The sequence below is a fragment of the Antechinus flavipes genome, chromosome 1, assembly GCF_016432865.1.
Source record: "Antechinus flavipes isolate AdamAnt ecotype Samford, QLD, Australia chromosome 1, AdamAnt_v2, whole genome shotgun sequence".
Taxonomy (NCBI): Eukaryota; Metazoa; Chordata; class Mammalia; order Dasyuromorphia; family Dasyuridae; genus Antechinus; species Antechinus flavipes.
Window position 1 is genome coordinate 350205069 of NC_067398.1, and position 12075 is coordinate 350217143.

Below are 12075 nucleotides of genomic sequence, written 5' to 3' on the forward strand. Positions count from 1 at the left end.
CTGGAACTTAAGAGAAACTAGAAAACCAGGAGACACAGATGAGAAGGTAAACATGCAATATTGTGAAGGAGTTTAAATGTCAAAACATTTCACACTTTATTCTGGAGGTGACAGAAAGCCACTGGACTTTAAAGAGGAGGGATAGATTAAAGTGGGAAAAGACTTGGGGCAAGGAGATCAACCAGAAAACTATGGCAACAGTCCAGGTATGAGGTGATGAGGGCTTGTACCAGGTAACTGTAGTAATAGAAAAAGAAAGGTGTGTTTTTGAAATAAGTTGTGAAAGCAGTATATCCCAAATACTAAAGAAGGGAAAGAGATCTGTATGTGCCAAAATGTTTGTGGCAGCCCTGTTTGTAGTGGCTAGAAACTGGAAATTGAATGTATGTCCATCAATTGGAGAATGGCTGGGTAAATTGTGGTATATGAATGTTATGGAATATTATTGTTCTGTAAGGAATGACCAGCAGGATGAATACAGAGAGGCTTGGAGAGACTTACATGAACTGATGCTAAGTGAAATGAACAGAACCAGGAGATCATTATAGACTTCGACAACAATATTGTATGAGGATGTAGTCTGATGGAAGTGGATTTCTTTAACAAAGAGACCTAACTGAGTTTCAATTGATAAATGATGGACAGAAGCAGCTACACCCTAAGAAAGAACACTGGGAAATGAATGCGAACTATTTGAATTTTTGTTTTTCTTCCCGGGTTATTTTGACCTTCTGAATCCAATTCTCCCTGTGCAACAAGAGAACTGTTCATTTCTGCAAACATATATTGTATCTAGGATATACTGCAATATATCTAACATATATAGCAGTGCTTGCCATCTAGGGGAGGGGGTGGAGAGAGGGAGGGGGAAAATCGGAACAGAAGCTAGTGCAAGGGATAATGTTATAAAAAAAATTACCCTGGCATGGATTCTGTCAATATAAAGTTATTATTAAATAAAATAAAATTTAAAAAAAAGTTGTGAAAGCAGAAACAACAAACAAAATTGGGGGTCTCTAGTAGGTATCAAGAACTACAGAGGAGTCAAGAAGAATAAAGCTGGAGATTGGACAATTAAGAAGTCACTGGTGATTCTAGAGCACTGTGTTAAGGCAAAGAAGATACAAAGACATTAAATGAAACAATTCTATCTAGGGAGGTTATATTTTAACTGGGAGGACAAGAAGTGTCCTTGTAAGTACATACAGAACAAATATGAGATGAATAAATGTAAATACATAAAGAATAAGTTAAATACAAGGTTATTTTGGGGAATGGGCAGGAAAAATCAGCAAAAGTTCTGAAGGCTGTGCTTATGTTGTCTTGAAGGCAGAGAGGGCTCCTGGGCAGCAGAAGTGAGGACACAAGCTCCCTGCATGGAAGATGAGCAGAACAAAAGATGAAAAATGGAAGGTTGTGCATGAAGAATAGAGAGAAAAGTGCTTTGGCTGGATTCCAGTGTTAAGAATGGAAAATCATGAATCAGAATTGATTGATAAATTGGACCAGGAAATGAAGAACTTTAAAAGCTAAACACAGGAATTTATGTATAATCCCAGAATCAGTGGAATGGGAGATGACATACATGGTCAGCACCGTATTTAAGAAAAATCTATTTAGCAATGGAGAATGAGCTGAAAGAAGACAAAACTTACAGGAGGAAAATCAATCATTGCAATAATCTAGGTATGGGATGACAAGAGTCAAAACTAAGAAGGTAGTCCTGTGAGTAAAGACAATGAGTTGGATGCAAAACATATGGTAGAGAAGAAAAGGCAAGATTTGGAAACTGGATATATGCAGTGAGGGAAAAGGAGGAGCTGAATAAAACTAACCAACAAACACTAAAAATTCTTTTCCCTAATGGGGAGAAGGGAAATAAAGTATCCGCAATGCCTCTTTTCAACTTCAATCACTATCAAAAGTATCATATACAAAAATTATTAATCAAAAGATATGATTTTTAAAGTTAGAAAGTGATTTAGTCCAACATTTTCATTTTACAGATTAAAAAACTGATTCCAAGACAGAACAAATAGTTTTACCTAAAGTATCACAAAGTAGAAAAATAAAATCTGAATTCATTTTAAAATTCCGAGACAAAGTTCTTTCCACTAACTCATGCCTATTCTACTGGATCTAATCTGAACCACTAAAATACCTAACTTGGATACTCATTTTTTCCTCTCTATCCAATGTCACAAGCCTTGACCAGAATAGTTTTTCCTAATGTATAACTCTAAAAAATTAGTTCACTGCTGGAAAACTATCAAAAGTTCCTTAGTGTTTCTCAAATAAAATTCTAGGACTGTAATGTCCTCATGTTTCTTCTGAGTCAAAAAAAAAAAAAAAAAAGTATGCTTAGTATTAGCTTAAAGAGCTTTTTGTTATAGCTCAATTATTTGAATTAATCTACAGGGTAGATTGTTTTGTTGTTTAATCATTTCAGTAGTGTCTGGGTTTTTCTTAGCAAAGATAACAGAGTAGTTTGCTATTTCCTTCTCTTGCTCATTTTGCAAATGAAGAAACTGAGGTAAACAGGATTGAGTGACTTGTCCAGGGGTCACACAATTAACAAGTGTCTTGAATCCAGATTTTAATACAGGAAGATGAATTTTCCTGCATCAACTACCTAATAGGAGACATGAATTACTAATTAATCAAAATATTAAATTAGCCAAACTAATGCAAATACATAAAATTAAAAGATGCTTTATGTTTTTAATAAAGTAATGCAATGTAAAGTAAAATCATTCCTTCAAAGGAAAAAAGAGTTTCTACAATCTTCATGTATAAAGCAATGTTCATGCGTAAATCAGTACAGAGTAAGAGAGCTATATTAGAAATCACCTAACCTCTCTAGCCCTGTGTTTCTTCATCTACAAAATAAAGAAGTTATACAATATTTTCTCTAATGTTCTATCTTAAAATATGCAAAACTACAGTAACTTGAAACATTAAAATAGTTCCATAAACTCAAACTTTTTACATTATATCAGGAAAAGGATATACCCAAGGTAATGCAACCAGAATATATCAAAAATAAGACTTGTTTTCCTGGTTTCTAGATCATCTCTCTATGCACTATATGATTCTGCCTCTCACACTCAAAAAATTTTTTTTTACAAACTGACAATAGATGTGAAAAGGTGCTCCAAATCACTACTGATCAGAGAAATGCAAATTAAGACAATTCTGAGATACAACTACACAGATAATGATAAATGTTGGAGGGAATGTGGGAAAACTGGAACACTGATACATTGCTAGTGAACTGTAAATGGATCCAACCATTCTGGAGAACAATTTGGAACTATGCTCAAAAAGTTATCAAACTATGCTCAAAAACTTGCCTTTTTGTATTGTTACTACCAGGCTTATATCCCACAGAGACCTTAAAGGAGGGAAAGGGACCTACATGTGCAAAAATGTTTGTGGCAGCCCTTTTTCATAGTGTCAAGAAAATGGAAACGGAATGGATGCCCATCAGATGGACAATGGCTGAATGAGTTGTAGTATATGAATGTTATGGAATATTACTGTTCTGTAAGAAACGACCAACAGAACAATTTCAGAGTGGCCCAGAGAGACCTACATGAACTGATGCAAATTGAAATGAGCAAAACCAGGAGATCATTATATATGGCAACAACAAGACTATGTGATGATCAATTCTGATGGATGTGGCTCTCTTCAACAGTGAGATGATTCAAACCAGTTCCACTTGTGCAGTGATGAAGAAAGCCATATACACCCAGAGAGGGGACCATGAAAACTGAGTGTGGAGCACAACATAACATCTTCACTTTTTCTGTTGATGTTTGCTTACATTTTGTTTTCTTTCTCAGGCTTTTTTTCCTTCTTTACCCGATTTTTCTTGTGCAGCAAGATAACTATATAAATATGTATACATACATTAAATTTGATATATATTTTAAAATATTTAACATGTATTAGACTACCTGCCATGTAGGGGAGGGGATGGGGGGAATCAGGAAAAAATTTGGAACAGAAAGTTTTGCAAGGGTCAATACTGAAAAATTACCCATGCCTATGTTTTGTAAATAAAAGGCTTTAATAAAAATGTTTTTAAACTGACAACTGGAGATGACTGAAGATAGCAGGATTAAGTACAAATGTGTTAATAACAGAATAGACATAGGCAAGGAGGAGGGTGAAATTTAAAAAGAAGCCCTCCAGAGAAATTTTTCAACATTTCATTTTGACTGCCTGATCATAGATAGGCACTGTATTTATCAACTGCCGAGCAATGAAAAGAGCCTATAATAATACAAAAATCCCTCAATAAAGAAGAAGCAATTGGATTTCTTATATATGATGTGTATACTCAAGCACAATGTTTCTGACATTTTAAAAAGTACAACACTCCTCTCCCTTTATTTGCCTTTGATTTAGGTGACACAGTGCATAAAGTACTATACCTAGATTTGGAAGAACTGAGCCCCAACACTGGCTTCAGAGATATAGTAGCCATGTGACCTCTAGGCAACTCTTTTAACTCTGTTTGCCCCAATTTTTTCATAATACCTATCTCCCAAAGCTGCTATGAAGATCAAATGAGCTATTTTTAAGGTGCTTTGTAAATTTTAAAACACAATGTATGTGCTAGCTTTTATTATTATTACTGTTATTTATTTTTAAAATGACAAAATAAAAAAAATTATTAAAAACTTAAATCTTCTGGTATTAAAAAACTAATGACAAATTCATCACTTATCAGAATCATTAAGTTGCACTTTTTCTCTAACTAAAATTTCTAGTGGAAGAAATTATTTTATTCACATGTTATGAATCTTGTGAAAATAAAAAATACTAGGGAAGCTAAATGGCACAGTGGATAAAGCACCAGCCTTGAAGTTAAGAGGATCTGAGTTCAAATCTAGTCTCAGACACTTAACATTTCCTAGCTGTATGATCTTAGGCAAGTCATTTAACCCCAAATGCCTTAGCAAAAAAAAGAAAGGGAAGAAAATAAATAATATTGTATGCCACACTATACATTTCAATATTTACAAGATTAATTTACCAATAAATTTATTTTCAAAATAAAAAGGATCTCTTTTTTTAAAAAAAAATAAAAGATAAAACTGTTAATAATTGTTTTTCATTTAATACAGAACTAGATAGAGACAGAGGGCCAAAGTGGTATGGTGCCAGATGTAGAATCATCAATACCTGAGTTCAAATACCACAAGACTCTTGCAAAGTCATTTTACTTCTTTATGCCTCATGTAACTCAGTGGCAAGAGAATTTCTTATAAAGAAAAAAATTTTTAAGAAAATTAATTTAAAGGCAAAATCCGTATTGTAGAAATTTCAATATCAGACCTCCTCCCAGTAAAAGAAATGTACACATTGTCTAGTAAAATACATCTACACAGTCCTTGATTATTAAATGCTGTTTCTGACATTTCAGGATAAAATGAAAAGTTCTGCAAAGATCTTAATGAACCTTGGCTACATGACAAGAGCACATCAAACAAGCCAACAAAAAGTAAAAAAATAATAATAATAAAACTTAAACAAAGATGAAAAAATCAGAAAACAAGATACTACCATACCTCACCAACAATTAAAAGATCAAAAAACTTAAAAGAGAGATTGAAAACTAGAAAAAAAGAGATAGTAGCCCAAGGGAAGTGTAAGAAAGAAAAATATGAGATTGTCAAGAATAAGTTGTTCCCAGTTAAAGGTTCTGATAAAGGCCTCATTTCCAAAATATATAGAGAACTGACTCAAATTTATAAGAAATCAAGCCATTCTCCAATTGATAAATGGTCAAAGGATATGAACAGACAATTTTCAGAGGATGAAATTGAAACTATTACCACTCATATGAAAGAGTGTTCCAAATCATTATTGATCAGAGAAATGCAAATTAAGACAACTCTGAGATACCACTACACACCTATCAGATTGGCTAAGATGACAGGAAAAAATAATGATGAATGTTGGAGGGGATGCGGGAAAACTGGGACACTAATGCATTGTTGGTGGAGTTGTGAACGAATCCAACCATTCTGGAGAGCAATCTGGAATTATGCCCAAAAAATTATCAAATTGTGCATACCCTTTGATCCAGCAGTGTTTCTATTGGGCTTATATCCCAAAGAAATACTAAAGAAGGGAAAGGGACCTGTATGTGCCAAAATGTTTGTAGCAGCCCTATTTGTAGTGGCTAGAAACTGGAAAATGAATGGATGCCCATCAATTGGAGAATGGCTGGGTAAATTGTGGTATATGAATGTTATGGAATATTATTGTTCTGTAAGAAATGACCAGAAGGATGAATACAGAGAGGACTGGCAAGACTTACATGAACTGATGCTGAGTGAAATGAGCAGAACCAGGAGATCATTATATACTTCGACAACGATATTGTATGAGGACATATTTTGATGGAAGTGGATTTCTTTGACAAAGACACCTAACTGAGTTTCAATTGATAAATGACGGACAAAAGCAGCTACACCTAAAGAAAGAACACTGGGAAACGAATGTGAACTATCTGCATTTCTGTTTTTCCCGGGTTATTTATACCTTCTGAATCCAGTTCTCCCTATGCAGCAGGAGGGCTGTTCAGTTCTGCAAACATATATTGTGTCTAGGATGTGCTGCAACATATCCAACATGTGGGGGACTGCTTGCCATCTGGGGGAGGGGGTGGAGGGAGGGAGGGGAAAAAAATCGGAACAGAGACGAGTGCAAGGGATGGTGTTGTAGAAAAAATTACCCTGGTATAAAGTAATTATTAAATAAAAATAAAAAATAAAAATAAATAAAAAAATAAATCTAAATCCACTTTAAAAAAAAAAAAATAAGTTGTTCCCTTCCACAGACATTCTACTTTGGCATGTGACTTCAAAAGTCTAAAAGATGCAATCTTTGGGGAATATGAATAAGAATACTCTGTCTTCTTATCAGAACTCAGCTGCTATATCCTTGAAGGCAGAATATATACTATTGAATAAAAAAATATAACTAAAGAATTATGTGTCTCCATCAGCATATATACTTGTTTTTCCATGCTAAGAAGAGATTCGAATCTTAAATAGAATATTGAGAGGCTACCTGACCTGCCCAGGGTTACATAGCCAATATGTGTCAGAAATGGGACTTGAGTCTAATTCTTTTTGATTGTGAAGCCAAATCACTCTCCATGATGCCTCTTGGACTACTGGGGTTCCTCAACTAACCCTAAATCCTATAACCTTGAGAAACACAGAAGATCAGACCCTATTGGTTAAGTATCTTGCCCTCTGAGGACAGTATTGTCGTCTTTGTGGTGTCTAGAATGTGTCAGAGGATCTTTTTGGTTCCTAGGTATGTCTCAATACAGACATCTAAGGTAAAAATAAGTATTAATTTCACCCACATGGTAAAAATTGTATAAGGTTTCTAAACTAATGTAACTTCCAAAATTATATATCTGTTACTATCACTGAAAAACCTGATCAGGATGAAACTAAGATAGTGAACAAACCACATGATTTAGTCAATTGTATATAATATAGTTGGTTTTGAAATGCATAACAGACTGGACATTTAAATATTCAGCAAATATTCAGTCTCTTCTTGGTCTTTTTTTCCAATCAACTAGAACTTTTGATTTTAAGCATCTCAACTATGCCTTGAAATTGTTAAATCAGTAACTTAGCTATTGTTTTTCTATTTGTAAAACAGCATTTGTCACAGAGATGGTTATCTTTAATCGATATTCTCTAAAGCTAATTAAGAACAAGAAAAGTCAACTCAAAAAATAATGGCATACTATGTTCTTTTATACTGCTACATTAAATTGAAGCAAACAGTTCTTTCTCTCCCTCATCCTTCCCTCTCAAAAAAATCTATTTTCTCTTACATACACATCAAAAGTGACTCAGAGATTCAGTTAAAACCATTCATTCTGCACTGCTCAAAGGATATGAGAGAAGTATTCTGGGCTGGGCCTGACTTAGGGCAGTCCTCTGGTGATTGAGATTCAATATTGGAACAAAAAAAAGAGACACTTGAAGAACATTCTGCAATTAACAAAGGAAGATTTACTTAGTCATAACAAAAAGACTTCAATGAGAATAGTCATTAAGGACACCTCAAGTTGATTCAGCTAAGAAAAGCTCTCTTGCTATAGTTGACCATCATGATGCACCAAACAAAGCATCAAAGAATGACTGGGAGGTTCATGGCTGCTGCTGTCAGGCAATCAGAAAGTTGGTGCCAAAAGCCTGAAATTTTAGTCCCTCAAATCAACTAAGATTCAAAAATGATCTCAATATACATTAAGGTAAAATTAGCCTGTCATGGAGGGGAAAGATTGGCCAATCTGATATTACTACAAGAGTTTAGAAGAATAAAACATTTATTTTCATGACCTAGAACGCACATCATCACAGTCAAATTAATATTATTGGTCTCCACAACATGAATATATATATATATATATATATATATATAATCCTTTCATAGTTTAGAGGATACCTCATTTTACTAATGGAAGTATGCTTCTTCCTACTCCCACCATGGAGACAGCTGACACCCCTTCAAGAAGGCTGTCTTCATAAGATGCAATAAGCAAAAAATGTCTTCCCCTAATCACTAAGTTTTTAGTGATGAACCTCTGAAGCTGACTATACTAGTGGATGGACAAGAGATAAGAGACACACAGGCCACTGCCTGATTTCTCCAGATAAGATTTGTAGGAGCTCACAATCTTTTGGAATAACCTTTGAAAATCCATTCACCTCTAACTACAAAGTATTAAAAGTAGCACTCTGTTATAAATATTATAATTTTTTATACTCATTCTTGATCATTAAGAAAAAGGGAGAAAGCATGATGTAATAGAAATATTGGAATACCTGAATTCTACATTTCACTGTGTCATTAACTGAGACTGGACAAGAAACTCAACTGCTTGGGACTTCATTTAATTTACAAAAAACAGGAGTCTAGATATGATGATAATGAATCATATCCATTTTGTAGTCTACTTTCCTCATAATGACTCTGAAGTAGTAGTACTTAGAATCACCACCTTATAAAACGGAACAATGAATTTGGAAATCTGTGAGATATACATATAGCATGCAAATGATAAACATCTGAGCCAAGATTTGAAGTTGGGTCTTAAATGTGAAAAAATTTTACATTTATCTCCAACATCCTTTCTAACTCTAGAATTCTATGAGCTCTGAAAAATAATTCAACGTTTTTAAGATTATTATTTCATAAATCTTAAAAAAAAAAAAAAAAACTTTGCTAATCTAAAGTGAGGCAGGGAAATAACCTAAAAAAACAAATTTCAACACTTGAGAAAATATAGAAATCTTGGACTTTAGAATCCAAGAACATTATCTATCATAATCCATATATTACCATGTACTTAACATACACTACATGAATTAAAAAAAAAAAAAAAAAAAGATAAAAACTGGCAGTGACACTGTTACTACTGTATAACCCATTTGGCCACCCAGGAGGCAAGATTACAGTTTCGTCTCTCTTATAATTTAAGTAGAGGTCTTACTCCTAGATGACCTATTCTTAGTATTTTGTAAAACATCCTAAATATATTATCAAGCACAATGAACTCTCACTTCATGCTGACCAAAGTCAAGGAAATCATAAAAACGTTCCTCAAGAGCTGTCCCCACTAATATATAGTGAAACAATACATAGGGGAAGGAGGAAAAGAATTGCACAAATGTCTTATAATTTCATCAAAATTTATACAAAAATAAAGATAAAATTTTTTAAGCTATAAAACAGCCAACAGAAATCTAGCTAAAGAGAAAAAAACAAGATCTAAAGATGATAAAGACAAACTGATCAGTAAGATATATACTAAGGAAAAAAAAATACATGGTACTTTGATAAAGATACACTGGCTCCGGTAGACAGATTTTATAACCCACCAAAAGGGCAGTGTCCAGTGTGAGCAGCTCCGCTCTTTAGATAATCGCCAGGTGACATGGAGAGATCCAGAAAGTGGTGAATGGAAAGGACCAGATAGGTTAACTGTTTGGGGAAGAGGGTTTGCTTGTATCTCTACAGATGGAGAAGGAATCAGATAGGTGCCAACAAGCCATATTCACCTTGTCCATTGCAGAGAGACGGAGCAGACCTTTGAAACAAAGGAAAAGACCCAAGAAACATCAGATGGTTCCATTGCTGACTGTGTCCACCACAGAAAGAGCATGGCAGTTATGGCAATTGATTCATGGACATCAAAAATTGTTAATGAGACTGATGCAGGACTTCAAAACCCTCAGGAATCATTGGAATCCTTCAGACATGATAAGATTGTCGTAGGACTTGAACACCCTCAGAAATCAATGGATTCCCTGAGACATATAAGACTGTTACTGTTGCAGGACTGCAGGGAATCTGCAGGGATCATTAGATTCCCTGACACATGAAATAATGGACAATAGATTGGTTTTGGACCATCTCTTGGTTGCAGAAGGAGGCGTATGTGTGATTGTTATTTACATACCCTCCTTCTAGGATTTCTGAAATCTTTTACAACACCATGTTGGTTCATATTGTGTTATATCACTACTTGCATGTACAATTCATGTTTGTTACATCACATTGAACTTGCACCGGCTGTGGAGAGAGTCATCATTACTAGCCTGTGCTTTATTGCTATGTGCTTGTTTAATACCTCTCATGCTGATGGATTTGTGTATACCTGTTTTTAGTAAGATCCTTCAGCCCAGAAACCCACTAACAATATCTGATTTGACTCCCCCCTTCCCTTTGGTGTTTTTCATCTCTCTTCCTGAGAAGTTGGAGAGCGTAATCACCTCCTTTTTGGGGTTCTCACTTCCCTGAGAAGTTAGGGAGGTATGACCACCTATGTTCTAAAACAAAACAAAGTGGGAGATGTAGAGAGCTGAAACTCTGAAAAGATACTTGAATCTAAGACAGCAAAGCACTTAAGGCTAATTACTTATTCAATGTGAAATAATGGTTTTATACACATATACTTAGATGATATGGTGATGTGATGGCTCTCCTCATGATTGGCGCTTGCTAAATGAGTTGTGGTAAGGTAATCGTAGGCAAGGATTGGAGGGCTGAAGAAGAGGGTCAGAGTCTCTCTGCTGCAGCACGCTCAGGAAGGAAGACTTCAGGGTCCAGATTCCATAGTTCAGGATCCATTTTTGACGAGCCATGTGGCAGCTTGCCTGCCTCCTTCACTTCTCCTCCTAAAGACCAAGGACTTTGACTGATCCTGACTCTGAATGATCCTGAGGCTCTCCAGAGAGCTAGTCCGAACATTATAGTACTTCACACTGTTAAAATTAAAATTCTGTATTCTAGCTGTTGATATACATGGTGATAAATAAACTTCACTAGTGATATATTGCAACATATTTAACATATATAGGACTGCTTGCCATCTTGGGGGGGGGAGGAGGGAAGGAGGGGAAAAAACGAAACATAAGTGATTGCAAGGGATAATGCTGTGTAAAAATTATCCTGGCATGGATTCTGTCAATACAAAGTTATTACTAAATAAAATAAAATTTAAAAAAATAAAATAAATAAAAATAAATAAATAAACTTCACTAGTTTAAAAAAGAATTTTTAGATAATGATTTCACATTCTTTAAAAAATGATTTTTTAAAAATTTCACGAATATTTTTCCTTATTCTATAAATGAAAATTGATTTACTTGTCTTTGGCAATATGATTCAAAGAAAAAATGACTGCCATGCTAACTGTGATCTCTTATAATCAACTTACACTGCAGTTTTCAGGTGGAACAAGGAGTTGAGTAATCTCTCCACCATGCACACAGAAGATATGCTTCATTTCTCCAGAAAATATATCCCAGATTATGACAGAAAAATCTACCCCTCCAGAGATCAAGTATCTTTGGTCATAACGAGCTGAGACCTGATGAGGATATAGTAAACATGTAATTTTGTTCCGATGACCCCGAAGAGTTCTGTGAGGTGGCCAACCTGTAAATGAAATGTTGTTTTTAAAATGAGGTAGAAATTCAAGTCTTAAAGCTTTTCAACAAAAACTAACACAAAATG

The 12075-nt window shown here is 34.7% G+C and overlaps 1 protein-coding gene across 1 annotated transcript in view; it reads right to left on the reverse strand.

The window, feature by feature from the left end:
* Nucleotides 1-12075, reverse strand: part of WDR7 (WD repeat domain 7) — a 500592-nt gene that overhangs the window by 442664 nt on the left and 45853 nt on the right. The window contains exon 12 of the mRNA XM_051969585.1: nt 11777-11997. Within this exon, the coding sequence (XP_051825545.1) occupies nt 11777-11997 (221 nt within the window). The remainder of the gene's footprint in view (nt 1-11776; nt 11998-12075) is intronic.